General features: G+C 44.2%; 1 protein-coding gene across 1 annotated transcript in view; it reads left to right on the top strand.

Moving 5' to 3' along the window:
• Positions 1–17,459, top strand: part of CFAP299 (cilia and flagella associated protein 299) — a 227,489-nt gene that overhangs the window by 69,468 nt on the left and 140,562 nt on the right. Inside the window, exon 4 of the mRNA XM_059826713.1 lies at positions 14,226–14,316. Within this exon, the coding sequence (XP_059682696.1) occupies positions 14,226–14,316 (91 nt within the window). The remainder of the gene's footprint in view (positions 1–14,225; positions 14,317–17,459) is intronic.

Raw genomic sequence — 17,459 nt, 5'->3', positions numbered from 1 at the left:
TGGTAGTCGGCAGCAAAAGTTGGACAGGCGGTGGGGCCAGGTGTGGAGTGGAAGCAGTTTCTTTAAAGACTATTTCTCTGTTGTTGTTTTGTCCAAAAGCAGATTTTTCATTTGGTGGTCATAGCAAATTCTGTGTGTTGTACTGGAAATAGAGATGATCTGACTTCTACCCATACTGTTGCACCTGTTAGTAAAATGTTAATATATTCTCATGAAATCAATTTTAAAAGCCATCTCTTCTTGGCAGATGGCTAGCAAATCTTGCCTGCTATGACCCTGATCCAATTGTGCACTTAAGCGACTATTTTTCTGACACCTGGAAGTGTCCCGGAAGCTCCCCTTCTCTGTGGAAGGCACTGCAGTCAAACAAGTAAAGTGGTGTGCGTGAGCCAGGAGGTGAGGGAATTTAGTGACTGTTGCGTGGCCCCTGCGAAGTGGCAGTAGCTCTTTATAGCACACTTTCCCCAGTTAGAAATGAAGGATTGGACTGTGATACAAAGAGTAAAAAGGGTTAAGAGGTGGATGTGGTGTCTCACAGTTGGAAGCAAGAGTTTTGTCTAAGAACTGTGACTTTGGGGCACAGTTTTCGCAGTTTAAGATGGTTAAATCATCTGGCTTCGTAGGAGAAAGGTTGTAAATGCATTGGGATGTCTTGTTAAATCTACTTTGTTGGCATATCCAGTGAATGGCCTCTTGATAAGTATCTTTATTGTCATATATAAGTTTCTCCATTTGTAGGCGATTCCCTCCTGAGGGGATCAGAGGGCCCAGTATGCTGGCCTGACCCAACCCACAGGGAAGTCTGCTGCCTCCCTGGGGCCCGGGTGAGAGAGGTCATGAGGAAACTCCCCAGTCTGGTACGGCCCACCGATTACTACCCACTGGTAGTTTTGCAGGTTGGCAGCGAGGAGATCGAGCAAAGAAGCGTGAAAGGGATCAAGAAGGACTTTAAGGTGCTGGGGAGACTGGTTGAGGGATCGGGAGCACAGGTGGTGTTTTCTGCAATCCCTTCAGTGGCGGGGAGAAACACTGAAAGGAATAAGAAAGCAAACATGGTCAACGCGTGGCTCAGAGACTGGTGCCACCAGAGGAATTTTGGATTCTTTGACCATGGGGTGGTCTCCACGGCACCGGGCCTGCTGAGTGCAGACGGTGTTCAGCTGTCCTCAAGGGGGAAAAGGATCCTTGCTTGTAAGTTGGCAAACCTCATCAGGAGGGCTTTAAACTAGACTTGAAGGGGGAAGGGGATGAAGCCAGGCTACCTAGAGATGAGCCTAGGGGTGACGTGCCATTGTCGGGGGCAAGACCGATAGCCCAGCTCAAATGCATCTATTCCAATGCACGCAGCATGGGTGGCAAACAGGAGGAGCTAGAAGCCATCATGCAGTGGGGTAGCTATGACGTGGTTGCCATCACAGAAACATGGTGGGACGCCTCGCATGGCTGGAGTGCTGCGATGGAGGGCTATAAGCTCTTCAGGAGGGATAGGCAAGGAAGGAGAGGCAGTGGGGTGGCTCTGTACGTCAAGGAGTGCTTTGATTGTATAGAGCTCGATGATTGTCATGACGGGGTTGAATGCTTATGGGTAGGGATGAGGGGGAAGGCCAACAAGCTGGATATCCTGCTGGGGGTCTGTTATAGACCACTCGACCAGGGCGTAGAAGCCGATGAAGCGTTCTACAAGCGACTGGCAGAAGTCTCACAGTCGTAAGCCCTTGTTCTTGTGGGGGACTTCAACTTATCGGATGTCTGCTGGAAGTATAACACAGCTAAGAGGAAACAGTCCCAGAGGTTCCTCGAGTGTGTGAAAGATAACTTCCTCACGCAGCTGGTAAGCGAGCCTACAAGGGAAGGTGCCCTGCTTGACCTGCTGTTTACGAACAGAGAGGGTCTGGTGGGAGAAGTGAAGGTCGGAGGCCGTCTTGGGCTTAGCGACCATGAAATGATAGAGTTTTCAATTTTTAGCCAAGTAAGGAGGCGGGTGAGCAATACCGCTACCATGGACTTCCGGAGGGCAGACTTTGGCCTGTTCAGGACACTGGTTGGGAGGGTCCCTTGGGAGACGGTCCTGAAGGGCAAAGGGGCCCAGGAAGGCTGGACCTTCTTCAAGAAGGAAATCTTGAAGGCGCAGGAGCAGGCAGTCCCCATGTGCCGTAAGAAGAGCCAGCAGGGAAGACGACCGGCCTGGCTGAACAAGGAGCTTTTGCTGAGGCTCGCGGGAAAAAAAAGAGAACTTGCCACCTCTGGAAGAAGGGGCAGGCAAGTGAAGAAGAATACAAGGACCTCGTTAGGTCATGCAGGGAGGGAATTAGGAAGGCGAAAGCCCAGCTAGAGCTCAACCTGGCCACGGTCGTGAGGGACAACAAAAAAAGCTTCTATAAATGCATTAACAACAAAAAGAGAGCCAAGGAGGATCTCCATCCTCTACTGGATGCGGCGGGGAACATTGTCACGAAGGATGAGAAAAAGGCTGAGGTACTTAATGCCTTCTTTGCCTCAGTCTTTAACAGCCACACCAGGTATCCTCAGGGTATCCGTCTCCCTGAGCTGGATGACAGGGATGGAGAGCAAAATAGGCTCCCCATGATCCAGGAGGAAGCAGTTAACGACCTGCTATGCCACTTGGACACTCATAAGTCTATGGGGCCTGATGGCATCCACCCAAGGGTGCTGAGGGAGCTGGCGGAGGAGCTTGCCAAGCCGCTCTCCATCATTTATCAACAGTCCTGGTCAACGGGGGAGGTCCCGGACGACTGGAGGCTTGCCAACGTGACGCCCATCTACAAGAAGGGTCGGAAGGAGGATCCGGGGAACTACAGGCCTGTCAGCCTGACCTCGGTGCCGGGGAAGGTTATGGAGAGGCTCATCTTGAGGGCGCTCACGGGACACGTGCAGGATAACCAAGGGATCTGGCCCAGCCAGCACGGGTTCATGAAAGGCAGGTCCTGCTTGACCAACCTGATCTCCTTCTATGACCAGGTGACCCGCCTAGTGGATGAGGGGAAGGCTGTTGATGTTGTCTACCTGGACTTCAGCAAAGCCTTTGACACTGTTCCCCACAGTATTCTCCTAGAGAAGCTGGCGGCCCGTGGTTTAGACAGGTACACTCTTTGCTGGGTAAAAAACTGGCTGGATGGCCGAGCCCAGAGAGTTGTGGTGAATGGGGTGAAATCCAGCTGGCGGCCGGTCACCAGCGGAGTCCCCCAGGGCTCAGTTTTGGGACCAGTCATGTTTCATGTCTTTATTGATGATCTGGATGAGGGGATAGAGTGCACCCTCAGCAAGTTTGCAGACCACACCAAGTTGGGAGGGAGTGTTGATCTGCTTGAGGGTAGGAAGGCTCTGCAGAGGGATCTGGACAGGCTGGATGGATGGGCTGAGGCCAACCGGATGAAGTTCAATAAGGCCAAGTGCCGGGTTTTACACTTTGGCCACAACAACGCCAGGCAACGCTACAGGCTTGGGGACGAGTGGCTGGAAAGCTCCCCTGCAGAAAAGGACCTGGGGGTGTTGATTGACAGCCGGCTGAATATGAGCCAGCAGTGTGCCCAGGTGGCCAAGAAGGCCAACGGCATCCTGGCCTGTATCAGAAATGGTGTGGCCAGCAGGAGCAGGGAGATGGTCATGCCTCTGTACTCGGCTCTGGTGAGGCCGCACCTCGAATACTGTGTTCAGTTTTGGGCCCCTCACTACAAGAAAGACATGGAGGTGCTGGAGCGTGTCCAGAGAAGGGCGACGAAGCTGGTGAGGGGTCTGGAACACAAGTGTGATGAGGAGCGGCTGAGGGAGCTGGGGTTGTTCAGTCTGGAGAAGAGGAGGCTGAGGGGAGACCTTATCGCTCTCTACAACTACCTGAAAGGAGGTTGCAGAGAGGTGGGTGTTGGTCTCTTCTCCCAAGTGACTAGTGACACGACTAGAGGAAATGGCCTCAAGTTGCGCCAGGGGAGGTTCAGGCTGGATATTAGGAAAAAGTTCTTTACTGAGAGAGTAGTGAAACATTGGAATAGGCTGCCCAGGGAGGTGGTAGAGTCACCCTCCCTGGAGGTATTCAAGGAGCGTGTGGATGTGGCATTGTGGGATGTGGCTTGATGGGCATGGTGCTGTGTGGTGTTGGGTGGGTTGGTTTTTGGTGTGTGGTAGTTTTTTTTTTTTTTTTTTAGGTTGGACTTGATGATCTTACAGGTCTTTTCCAACCTTAGTGATTCTGTGATTACTAATAACATCCCTATTCCAAGTTCTGCCAGGTTTCCAGGAATGTAGTTGCATGTAATGAAATGCTTAACGATTACAGGTGCTTTATTTTCTTTATACTGAATTGAAGTTCTTTTGTGACCAGAAAAGGTAAATATTGTAATATATGGCTTGCATAGCTGGTCAGGTGTTTCTGCTGTACATTTGTACATCTGGTACCGTAGTTGCTTAGTTCTGCATCTCGGCTCCTATTCTGTAACCGCTTGTGAAAAAGTAATTCTTTGTGAGATTAGACAACCCACAACCACCTCTTGACACGTTTTTATTAAAAAGGAAATCTTCAATTCTGCACGTGACTTGAAAACTACAGGCACAAATGTGGCAGGTGAGTCCCTTAGCCCTGTGTCGTTAGAAGGCACTCCCAGGGGTCACCAGTGGCTTGGAGAGGTCGTTCCTGCCATTTAGGCAATTCATTGTTAGCGGGGACACTCCCAACAGTGCCACGGCTTTGGCATTTTTTTTGGCTTCTGAAAAATTCTCATGGCATAGGGGAATTGTTGAGTGTTGGGCATCTTTGAGCTAGCTGCTGTACCGTTCTGCTCCCAGGCTTCCCTCTACTGTAGGAAAGGGAAGTTCCCATGCAGCAATGCTGGGAGTGCTGGAAGCATCTCAGCAGGCGGTGTACACATGGCATGTCAGTGTGTCCCAGCTCCTGAGAACCCCTTGGGCATCTTCTGTCATGGTTGGAGCCATTGCCCAGCTCATCTGCGCACCCTCCGAGCTCACTTGGTGCTTGGATTGTCCTTCAAATGGAAAAGGTAGTAAAAATTTATACAGATGTACAAGTACTAGTTTGCTACAGATTGGGCTCGAAGCTTAGGTGTGAGATTTTTTTTCTGAGAAATCATCAGCTGCCTTTATCTTTATACTGCAAATTAGAAACTGATACTCTATGATAGGGCTTTACTTGGCCTGGAGGCTGAACTACATATTGCAGAATCCTTGCAGTCATCGTCTTGATTCTATTAAAGAAAACAAAACAAAACGGAAACACAACAAACCCCAAAAAGCCAAAACCCAAATCAGTCATACCTTAAGCAAAGCACTTTTTCTGGTAGCTTATGTGTGTGACATAATGTTATATGTGGACAACCTCCCTCACTTTTATCTTACTGATTAAACACAAAATCAGAAAGAAACATTTTTATTGTGGGGAATATAATTATTTCTATGCATTTTTGAAGAAGCTGGGTCTTTACCTTATTACTTTCATAAGCACAAGGCTTGGAGCCTTAAACACTACTTTTCCCTGCAGTAGTGGCTGTAGCATCTGCACAGTCCGAGAGTAGGGTGTAACAGCTGTACAGCACAGTAGCCTCTGCAGTCTGAGTCTGCTTTTGACATAGGTGCTGTTCAGAAGTTCTGCAGCCCTGCAATGCGATGGAAATCTTGGGTTTGTTTGGAAAAAGAGATTGTTTTTCTTATCTGCAAGTATCATTCTGCTGTTTGACACAGTCTTTCTGTAAGATGCAGTGTGTGATTCCCCTTTTGCTTATTACAAAATGTTACTCTGTTTCTGTGTTATTTGTAAACTCTATATTTTAAGGTCAGTTGCTCAGTAGTAAGTAAAAGCAACAATTAGATTACAGAAAGAATGCTTCTGTTGTGTCTCTGACATAATTTCCTAAGGTCTCCTCGTTTTCACAAAAAAGTTAGAGGGATATTTTTTTTTTCCCCTCCCATTTTTACATGTGGGTGTTGTGACTCATTCTGCCTTGCGAGCCTAACCGTTTGATGTGAGTTTTGGAGGAGCTATTGGTCATGGAGATAACTGAGCCTGTTGGGGCAAAAAAAAAAAAAAAAAGGTCTGGTTTCATTGCTCACCAGTCACGATTGAGGGGTGATACTAGTAAGTCTTCTAGATGCCGGTGTCTCTTCTTGCTGCTGAAAAAGGGGGGCTGTGTTTTTCTCCGGGCTTTTTGATGCCTTTCTGCAATACAAACTGACAACAGTATAGGCCTAATTGCTCACCATGTGATACCCGCACAGATGGCCGTATTTCTCCAAACGGCTCTTTTGCGTGGCCTTGCAGCTGCTGAAATCTGAGTCAAGGTCTCACGGCTGCTCTGACCTACCTGAGGAGACTGGCTTGGCCTGCCGCTAGTCCAGCTTTGAATGAGGAGACAGATAGCCCACAGCCAAACTGAAATGTAGCTCCTTGTCCTGAGCTGCCGCCCATGTGCTCAGGTTGCTTCCCAAAGTCAGCTGAGCTTTTGTCTCAAGTTAAAGACTGCTCATCCAGTTCTGTCATGCAAAGGGTACAACAAACAGGACACGCAGTTATCTTGTCTCGTAGATGGTGAGCTATGATAGTGGCACTAGGAAAAATCTCTGAATTTCTTCCCTTCCTTGTTGTAAACAGGCAGCAGTGTGTGTATTCTAGGGCCTTATCCAGAGCTGATAAAGGAACGTTTTTTTATTTATTTTGAAGTTTGTGAATGTTGGATGAGTGACAGGACCATGTTACTGATGGCTCGGACCATTTGAAATATTGATGCCAGTGTTTTGTCAGGTGTGGGCTTCTCGACACAAGCCAAATCTGCGATAGGTCTGGAAAGTGTTCCAGAGAAGTGTGTAAGCAACTTAAATGTTTTTTAAAAGAACAATTTATTCCATGGAGTTTCAAATATCATGTAGTAAGTATAGTTGTTACAGTTCCTTATTCATTTTATTAAACAATGAAATGTGTGGTATTAAAGTCCCTAGAAAGGTATTTCCTGTATGTTCAGTTATGTAACTGGCAATCAAAAATTTTATAGCGGATTCTACAAATGTTTATATGCCCCAAAATGTCCAAACAGTTGAGAGTTTAATCTTCTCTTTCTATGTAATTCCTAATCTAATTCCTTGATGTCAGGAATGGTTCTTTTTTGAAACAAATTCACAGCAATAAAAATATTTTTTAAATGAAGGTGCACAAGTAACAAAATAGTACATACCGTGCACCTCAATGTCAGTATGGTCTGAACTGTTCCTATCAAGATGGATAGCAGAGACGTCCAAAACTGTTAAAAGGACTTTGTGAAATGGGGCACCATCATGCTGGACCCAGTTCTGCCCGTGTATCCGCTCCCTTCTCTTCAGGTCAGCTTTAAGTTCCTCCTGTACCGTGCCTTTACAGCCAGTGCTTGTTCTCGCTGTAACTGGGAAGTTCTGACACTGTTTTAGAGATGTGATGCTTTTACAGTACACAAGGTCATGAACAGAGATACAAGAGATTTTTAAGTTCATTTGTATTTTACTCTTAGCCATCCATGCCTTCAAGCTTAGGACCTCTGCTCTTGTGATGCTGCACGCCTGATGTAATAAAATTGCAAGCTCATGGACGGAGGCTCTTTATGCAAATGCTGTTGCCCAGTGCCTTTTGATGCCGTTATTTTAGGTTCAAAGTAAGTTAAATAATTGTCTTCTCCTTGCGTTGTCGTCTTTGTAAAATACGAGAAAGATCACATCGTGGTTTTACCTTTTGGTGTTGCCTATAGCACCTCCAGGGAAGTGCAAGTTAACACAATATGTCAAATAGGATAGTAGGATCATCAGACTTCATTTTACGAAGCTGAACCAAAAAAAGTTGTTTTTTAAATAAAATCTAGACCTCCCTTTTAAGCATCCCGATATCATGTTTATTGAGAAATGAAGTGCATTCCCTTTATCTCTAGGTAGAGACATCTGTATGTGCAGTAGTCCACATCCAGCTTGAGGTTTCAGTTGATGTTTTGGGTGCCTGTTTTTGCCTTATCACTCGATTACAGCAGAAGTACTGCTGGCGAGTAGAGGATTGAACCCTGAGGGTCGGACTGGGACAGCTCGTTGTCTCATTTTCTTTTTGGCTTTCTCCCCCTGTTTCATTTTTCCTTTTTAAAATGGAGGCAAATTGTAGATGGATTCAGGTAATCATAGTTTAAAGGATTATGGTTCTCACTATCTGGTCTCATTGCAGTTTGAAGATGCTCTGTGTTACTGTTTCATTACAATTAAGAAAAGATGGCACCGTGCAGTAAAAATCAGCCATACATACGTCCTTGTAATACCGGTCTTGGCAACGCTGATATACTGCCTTCATTCTTCCTTTATCTTACCCTGGCTGCACGTGGTAGGTCAGCCAGAGGCTGCTTTCTTACTTTGCAAATCTTTACTAGGATTTTGATGGGTGTCGGCTACCCTGGCATGAGTTCTTTTATTGAACCTCGCGTTCTGTTTGAGGCGAGTTAACTGACTGGGGCAAGTATGCTTGCAGCGTTAGGTCTGTTGGGAAAGGAGGAAGGCCTGAGAACATGAATTAATACGTCTGGAGCCAGTCTGATGCTCCCACAAGGCAGCCTGCAGAACCACCCTGACGTTTGATGAAAGTAATATTTTACTGTGGAGGCCGTGCGTTTCTCTTCCTTGCAGAGAAGACTGGCTAATGAAAAGTGGCTTGACCAAGCTTCCAATTCACGTGACTGAACGTAAATGAGCAAGTATTTGTCCACATTACTACAGTGTCTGAATGCTTCCCTAGGCCTTTTTAAGTGCTGTGCCTCTTGCGGAGTCCCAGGCGGCCTGACTGTGTTTGGCTATATTGAGCTGGAGAAGTAGAGTCATCCCAGCTTTTCAGACTGGAAACTAAGGCGCAGGAAAACCAAGCAAATCGCCAAGCTCACACTGCGTATTTGTGACAGAGTGAGATGATGAACTTGGATCTTTCCAGTCCCAGCCTTACGCCTTGGTCCCAAAGGTATAATATTGTACTGCAGTCTCTCCCTTCTTTTTCAGGTGTGCGTACCTCGCGTAGAGAAAACAAATACACATCTGATGTCTTGGAACAGTGCTCAGGTGATAGTCCTGCCTCAGGGCACAATGCTGTAAGTGTGTGGTACTGGGAGGTTGAAACTTCAAGTGTTTTAAAATAAAAATTATGTGTCTCGAGGTGAGGGAGAAACTTTGGGACCAAGTTCTTAAGCCTGTCTCCCCACTAATCCTGGGGCAGGTATTTGCAAAACACAGCTGCTTTGCAGAAGTTAGGCGAGAATGTACATTCCAGTCTGGCTTTCCGCTGAACTGGAACGTGGAGCCATGGAGCGTACTTTTGAAAGAATAACAGCGTGACTGTTAGATGTTCTTCCCATTATCTCAGTTTGATAAAAAGCATTCTTCAGGTCAACAGGGCTCTCTAAAAATTAAACTACACTGTTCTGTTTCCAACTGTGACTCCAGTGCTCTCAGGAAGAGCCCACATGGGAGAAGATTTAGGAAAATAAAGTAGATGAAGCCCTAGGGAACCATAACAAAATGGGGGGGGGGGGGGGGGAGGGGAGAAGCATTGTGGCCTGTCAAAATAAGAATCAAGGAGCCCTAACACAACTTCAAAAAAAGCTTTCCTTCTTTTCCTTTGCTAATACCTGTCAGTGAAGACCAAAAAAGCATGCTGCAAGCAAAAGGCAACGGAACTGGGAATGTGAGAAGCGTGCGTGGGTTGGTGGAAGATATTGGGGAGCTCTTGGAAGGGAGGAGAGCAGCTTGGAAGCAACAAGATAGTGTGGAAATGTACGGTTTCATAAGTGAAACTTTGAGCATCATGAAGTAAGAATTGTATTTATGGAATTAAAACCAGCAACCATCAGTTAATAGTGTTAACATCCCTAGGAGTTTCTGTACCCAGACGAGTTCCTTTGGAAAACTTGAGCCAAGTTCCTTTGCTAAACTGTAACACTTGTTTTCAGTATTGCTTCTGTTGAAGGATGCTGTTGTGAGGAGTGTTACTCATTGTTAATGCTTCCTTGCCTGCATGTACAGGAAAAGCATGTCTTCAGAAGGGGAGAAGTTAATATAGAAATTAATATTCAACAGAACGAGTTATGGAGCATTTGCCACCGGGTTGGTGACAATAATAACATGTTTGAAGAGACATTCTGTGTTACCTTTGGATACGTTGCTTAATCTTTGCATGTCTCAGATTCCCATTTGTAAAAAGAGAATAGTAATCTTCTCCTGTATTTTACTTTTTGCACCAGGCTTTTCTGTGTCTGGGTGTTTGGTTTCAAAGCTCACCAAGACAGGATGGTTGTACGGCACCTAGCACGGTAATACCCTGCTCTTGGTCTGGGCCTCTACTCATGTGGTACAGATAGTAATTAAAAATACTAGTCAGACCTGTACAGTGATGAGTACAGGTGACTGCAGTTAGCATCAGAGATAATGCTGCCTTGTAAATAGGGCTTTCACTCTAAAGCATTCTTCAGTGAGTATGCTGAGGCATCAATTGAATGGTAGGAGTAGTTTCGGGCAGTGCGTGAATGTTACGATTACATGTGTGATGCTGGAGATGCATAAATTTGTGCTAATAATGAAATATTCTGTGCTTTCCTTTTTAAGGGCTGTTGTAACCTGCAAGCATGTTTTATGTAGTGGTATACAATTTGTAATCCTCTATCTTTGTGAAGGATCCAGCACAGATTTTAGGAAGTAACTTTTTAAAAAACATTAATTTAACCAGCAATTTTTAGGTCACGGCAAGTTAAGTAACCCTCATTAGACAGCGGTGGTGTTCGGTGGGTGCTAGACGATTCCTCGCTGCTCCTCCCTGCTCAGAGAACTCCCTCATCTCACCTGGCAGGAAGCTGGAGCAAACGTTTATGTGGCCTTCATGAATTCCGAACTAGTCACACCCCAAAATTTCAGCCTGTTTCTGGCGGGGGGAAGCTGCTGCAGAGTGGAATACCTTGATCATTTCTTCTCAGTCTTCTGCTGTGACAGTAACTACAGCGCAGAGAATGTACGTGCTGCTGTGGCAGGGAGAGAAAAATCTCCTTTCTTTCTCAAAGGCTGGCTGGTAACAAATGCTCATACAGCTTTCCCAGAAACGCTGCGCCTTCCTAGTGAACGTGGGGCCTTAGTCAGATGAGAACCGCGTATAACTGGAACCTTTTAAAACCACTTTGGTGCACACTTACATCTCCAGAAGCTTGCAATTCTTTATGTACATTTGATGGAAGTAAAACTGATTTTTTTTTTTTTTTACAACCAGTTCAATGCAAATATAAGTCTGCAGAAGCTTGCAATTCCTTGTGGACAGTTTAAGTCAGGTCAGTCTGAAGAATATTCATGTGATCTTTCGTACTGTTTTAAGTACCTTAGTTGAAAATCTCCCTCAGGGTGAAGGGGTGCACGTTTCCTGCAGGGGCAAGCCCAGAGAGGAGAGACAGATCTCTGAGCTGGGGTAGTGAGGTGGAGAACGCACATCCCAAGGGGCAAAGAAGTGAAAAAGACCAAGACTCATAGAAATGACATGTTCACGCAGGAAAGGAAGGAGTAAATCCTTGCCAGTTTAAAAAAGTGGAAGGTCTGCCAAGTAGCTCTTTGTCCCTACCTCAGGAAGTACTTGCTTAGATGCTGGGGGCTGCTTCCAGATCCTGGAGTTGGAGAAGTCAGGCTTTTAAGCATTAAGCTTCTCATTCTCTCTAACACTCTTGTTTTCTAAATTCGTAAAGGTTTACCTCAGAATAACCTGAGCCTATTTCTGCTTTCTTTGTGATTCAAATTTAACAGCAATACCTTCTGTTATTCTTTATCCAGTAATAGTGTATGTATAGTAATAGTATATATTTAAAACGGGATTTCAAAGAGGTTAAGGGTCCGATACAGAGCACACATCTCATGGTTTGTTTCTGCGCTCACTGGTCCCATGACCTTTAGTTTTAGGCCATTAGGGACATTGTCATGAGGGTAGAATGATGTTAACATATTTCTAAAAGCGTTTCTCTAAATGAACGAATGTTCCATACGTTTCTCAGAATATGACTCAAGTATAATTCTGCTTGATATTTTTTGGGGGTCTGTCTTCTGTCCACCCCCCTCTTTATTACAAAAAAGTAGCCAGTTAATGCTAAGCTCTGCTCCAAGTAATCTTGCTTCTGTGTCACTTAGCCATGATGTGTTGTATTTCTAGTGTTTTATTCAGCCATAATATTGTATCTGCTACAAAGCAAGGGGGGCTTTGTTGCTGGGAATTGTGTATAGAAAATTCACACCTACTAGATGATGCCTTTTCTCATTTTGTATCTTTCAGAAGTTAGACTTGCTGAAACAGACCCCAAATAGTCAACAAGGCAAGTAAGGCCCTTTTGGAATTATCTCAAGCATTATGAAAAGCTGCTGCCTTACAGCTGTGATGTACCTGTGATATTTTAGCTCTGTGTTTTAACGCTCCATGACTTTTGACCTAGACAGAGCCACCCAGTGATACCTTATATTTTTTCGGAAACGGTGCAGCTTGATTCCAGGCGTGGCTCAGTGTGTTCTAATGCAGAAATAATGATACTTACTAAAAAAGAGGTTTTATACATCTTGGTGTTCTCCGAGTGGGTCAGTGATTATTTTGCTAGTGATTTGAAGGCTGGGAGGAAGACAAGGTTTGTAAGGAAAGGTGAAATCTCTTATTGGAACATAAGATTTAAGTGGATTAAAAACACATAATCTTTCATGCACCCACACTCTTCTTCTGGTTCAAAATAGGAGCCACAAACTTAAAGTGAAGTTGGCTAGCATAGTCGTTAAACATGAATTTATTGTTGATTTAATATCAACCTCTGCCAGAGAAAGGAAGACTTTGAGAATCTAGAATTCTTAACTGGACAGGAAAAGGAATATTTGATACTCCATTTCTTATCAGTCTTTTACATCGAACGAATTGAGGTGTTTTAATCCATATGTTACTCTTTATTTTCACAGTGCAGCAGATGCACTTCTGAAACAGCTTCGAACTAATGTACTTCTGGATAGCAGCTGGTAAAGTGGCCAGAGATTGACCCGATAGCTCTACGTCAGAGTTCTGAAGCTTAGATGCAGGCTTTCCACTCAGTTTAAGGGCATTACCATGCATGTCTATATATTTAAAAACTTATCAAAGGGAATTTTTTGGTTTTCTTGGTACCCTTTTGTTTGAAACTTGATACATTATGCACTTGACAGAAAGATCTTTGTTGATGCTGTATTCTGTCTACTTAGATTGACAAATGCTACTGCATTTTATTGAAATATTCACATCGAGATAGTGGACGGACGTAATGATCCTTCCCCTTTCAGGTAGATCCGTGCTGAACTCGGAGGCACTGGTTTGCCTTGGATTGCCTGAGAGAGCACTTTCCATTCAGCATGCACTACTTAACACATTAAAATGAGGAAAGTTCCCAGTGATGCCACTTTAGTACAGGATTTAGGAAGTGTCTGCTTCCTTCTCGTGTGCGCAAAGCACGCGGGAGTGAGTGCAATGACCCCTGCAGATGGAGAAGGGCTTTACATTAGGCCAAGAGACTTGTAGAAACTATTTTGAAGAATGAAATTTTTGTTGAAGGGTTTGTCTAATATTCAGTGCTTTTGTCCATCTGATGCGTGTTTTCTATTTTTAATGTCTGTTTGAGTTCTAGGGCACTATGTTCAAAGGCTAACAAGTAATTTTTAGTACACGGTATCCTTCCTTGTATTTTTTTTTTGCCAGTTTTGGTGGCGCAAAATTGGTCTTTCTTTTCGTGCTCTGTACTTAGGGATACAGAAACTGTATTGATCCTACAACACCAAGCAGTCTTAAGTATATAGGAGTTCATTTGATTAGTTGTTGGCTGAAGAATAAGGTATTAAATCTCTTTTAAGTTTGTATTGGTCACCGTGAAAATTTGGTGTTCTTATGTAAACATGACTTTGGCCGTAATTCTGGAGATATAAAATAAGTGCTTAGATTACTCTGGATATATAACTGAAAATGCATGTTAGTAAAGTCACCTTTTGATAAACTACTACTACATTGTACATCAGCAGTAGTGATGAATTTTGAAGAGTGGTTTAAGGGTTTGTAAAAGCAGAATGGGCAATAGACAAATTAGCTACGATAGGGTGATGATGGTCTTCTTATATTTACAGAACATTTAACCTAACAGTGAATGTGAAGTCTGTGGCAATAATTAATAGTAATAATTTACCTTCCCCCCCCCCCTCCCTAGGTCACTATCAAGTGTAGGAGAAGAACTGAAAGATAACTTTTTGTGGGCCCTGGCAGAAAGAGAGGAAGCCAATCGTACTGGAAAAATTTCTGTGAGTACCTGTGAGATCACAAGCTTCTTAACAGATTAAAAATGAATCTGAATAGCAAAATGGGGTATTTCATAGGAAAACTTCACATGGAACATTTGAAAAAGATTTGATTTAGGAGAGATTTCTTGACACCTAGAAATCTGTTGATTTCTTTTTTTTTTTTAAATAAGCAAAGCATATGAAAACACTGCCCAGAAGTCTACAAAAGGTAAGTGATGAGCTGAAGAATACAAGAGGAAAAACACCTAGTGAAGCGTGTTTTGATTTCACAGGAAGTTGTAGATTCCTTGCAAAATTCATTCCCATGTGTGCTTTAAAGAGAGGAAGATGCAGCCTGATTGTTGGGAGAATCTTTTTGAAACTCATTAACATTGGTGCTATTGGAGTTTCCCTCCAGAGTTTCGGTGGGGTGCTTGCTATGTTGTGCCTAACGTAGGAAAGCACTATGAATGTGGCCGTGTGCCTCCTGCCTCAGCCAGCTCGTACACGCTAGCAAAGCCGTCTGGGCGCTGCTTTACGTGACCAGGGTAATGCTGGCAGAGGCCTCTCGGGAACCTCTCCTGCTTTGTCTGTCATTCCCCCACATTCATGTAGGAATGCTTGGGGGGCAGTGTTGCTGAAGTTGAAATTGCCGCTTGTAGACAGAGCTAGATCAATATCCTTCAGTTTAACAGGAGGATGGTCCTATATCCTTGGCTTTAGTTTCGCACAAAGAAGAGCTTGTGCCTGCGTGCTGTACGAGGAGGGAAGTTTTGAGTTTCATAAGTTCAGTCTGCTTCCATTTAAACTTCCTAACACAACTGAAAATGAGCCCAGAATGGTCATCCTTGTCTTACTACTGTGTTTAGATAGAACAGTGCTGGTTTTTGTGGCCTTTATGGGGTAGCAGGAGCCTGGATTTCTGTGCGTTAGGTGGCCTCTCATTTTAAAGAAAAATAGTAAAATTGACTGCAAAGGCAACACTGAGCATTCTGGAAGTCAAATGTGATCATGATCTTTTTTCCTGATTCTGCTTACTTAGGAAGATGATCAGGGATACGCTAATGACTTTTTTGCTTCCCTTCAACTCTCCTATTTGAAGTAAAAGCATAACTCCACTCCCTCTGTCCCATAATTCTAGGGTCGATATTTATTCTTTTATGCCTAGCTAATTCATCTCTAGAATTTGCAAAGGAAATGCTGCCTGAAGTGTGGTTCCACAACATATGTGAGCAAGCTTTCTCATGAAGCTTCAAACACCTTGTGGTTTCAGCTGGCTGACAAATATCCTGGGAACTGTGCTTCTTGGAATGTTAAGGGATTTCTGTGGGAGAAATGAAACACAAAAGGTTAAAATTATGGCAGAAATCAGGTAGGGCAGAACAATGCCGTGATGGTTTAACTGTGAAAATGGAATCACTCTGTGACTTAGTCCACGTATTTACCATAATGTTAAAAAAAAAAAAAAAAGGAAAAAAGCAATTGCTATAATTGTAGCACCTTACTCTCGTAGCTCCCTTTCTGGCTGTAGTTTTCAGAGCCTCCTATAAAGGAAATGTAATTTCTTCATTTTACAGATGGGGGTACTACTGAGGCATGCAGAACCCTTTCAGTGCAGAAAAGGGCTGCCAGTTTATACTAACAAGTATTTCTGGCTTTATGTGAAGGCAGCAGAGCTGAGCCCAGCACTTGGGACTGGCTGAGACTTTCCCACGGGTTGATTCCAGTCCCCTCACTGTGCTGACGGGGTGCTGCATGGATTTGGGGTGGGAAATGAAACATGCTTTTCTGTTACCATAGTGGGCCTAAGGAGGGCACTGGAAAGGGTTAAGGTCAGTTATAATCTTCTCAGTTTTGTGGACACAGTGCAGTAGCATTTACTGAGCACCTGAAACTGGATCCAGTGCAGTCTGGGAACTCCTGGAAGCTTCTGCTAGGGATTCCTCTCCTTGGGTGAAACTCAACCCTGAGAAACCTGGACAGAAGAAGGTAGAATAGCTTCATATGCCTAAAATGTTTTGTTTTGTTTTTAACTCCTTGGGTTTACTAAACCAAAAGAGTTGCGGGGGGCATATTTTCGTTTGTTCCCTTTTTCTGATGCTCACAGGCATGTCTTCCTATGTCATATCTAGTTTGGTTCCCCTCTGTGCTCCTGTGGTGTGTATCCTTATACTGCTGTGGCAGAGGATATTGAAACAAGCAGGCAGGAGCCACCGCAGCTGTGTTAAGCAGAGCTTGGATTCAGAAAGCACTAGTAAAGTTCTAGCACTCTGCCTGGCCGGTTACATGCGGGGCTCTAAAAAATGAAGGTAGATAAATTATGGGCTAGCCTTGAAAATTAAAATAAATAGTAATTGTCCCATCAAAATGAAGACAGCTGGTGTCAGTTCCCAAGTTCCCAGGCTTCCTGCCGTGACATGATTTCTAGGCCCCCAAAACAGCCTCTGGTTATGTATCAAAAGTTTTTGGAACAGTGAGTATTATTACATGCTATCCAGTACATATTTAGATATAATGAAGTATATCAAGTGTGCAATTTCAGCCTCGACTCTGACTCTCCTGCAGCTTGCTGGTTTACAGGACACCCCATAATGTTTTCTTAGTACACTTCAATGTGGGAATTTTAAATAGCGATTCAGAACATAAACCTGTTGGCTGCAATCGTAAATGCACATAAAAGACATCTTTGTTTTTTACTATTGCATAGCTAATGAACCAACAGAGAGAAGGTATTCCCTTATGAAACCAGGTTTGGGTTTTTTTTTTATCTTGACAGTGCCACCTGCATTATTACTAGGGCTATAGACAATGCTGTACTTTTTTAGGGGTTGTGCTTGGGCTCTAAGACCATGTACACTGCTTGCTGAGAAGACCAGCTTACCCGAAGAAAATACTGCCTATTTGGAAAGCTAAAACTGCTGCCAAGCAATGCTTATGCTGCAGGATCCTGTCTGTGGTCAGTGAGAGAGACACTTGCATGGTTTCTGTGCTTCTCTGTTCAGTGTGTGATATCTAGAACCTGCTCCTCCTTTTGAGATGAAGACGGTGCAAGCCATGGGATTCGCTTCCATGTCACACAAGTTGGACTAATAAAAACTAGAGACACAGCAGGGAGTCATCATATGACTTCCTATCCTCCTTTGAATGGCACCACGTGACAATAG

This window comes from Gavia stellata, chromosome 19 (assembly GCF_030936135.1).
Source record: "Gavia stellata isolate bGavSte3 chromosome 19, bGavSte3.hap2, whole genome shotgun sequence".
In the NCBI taxonomy this organism is placed as follows: Eukaryota; Metazoa; Chordata; class Aves; order Gaviiformes; family Gaviidae; genus Gavia; species Gavia stellata.
The sequence above is the reverse complement of the archived record's forward strand: the minus strand, read 5'-3'. Positions and strand labels throughout refer to the sequence as shown.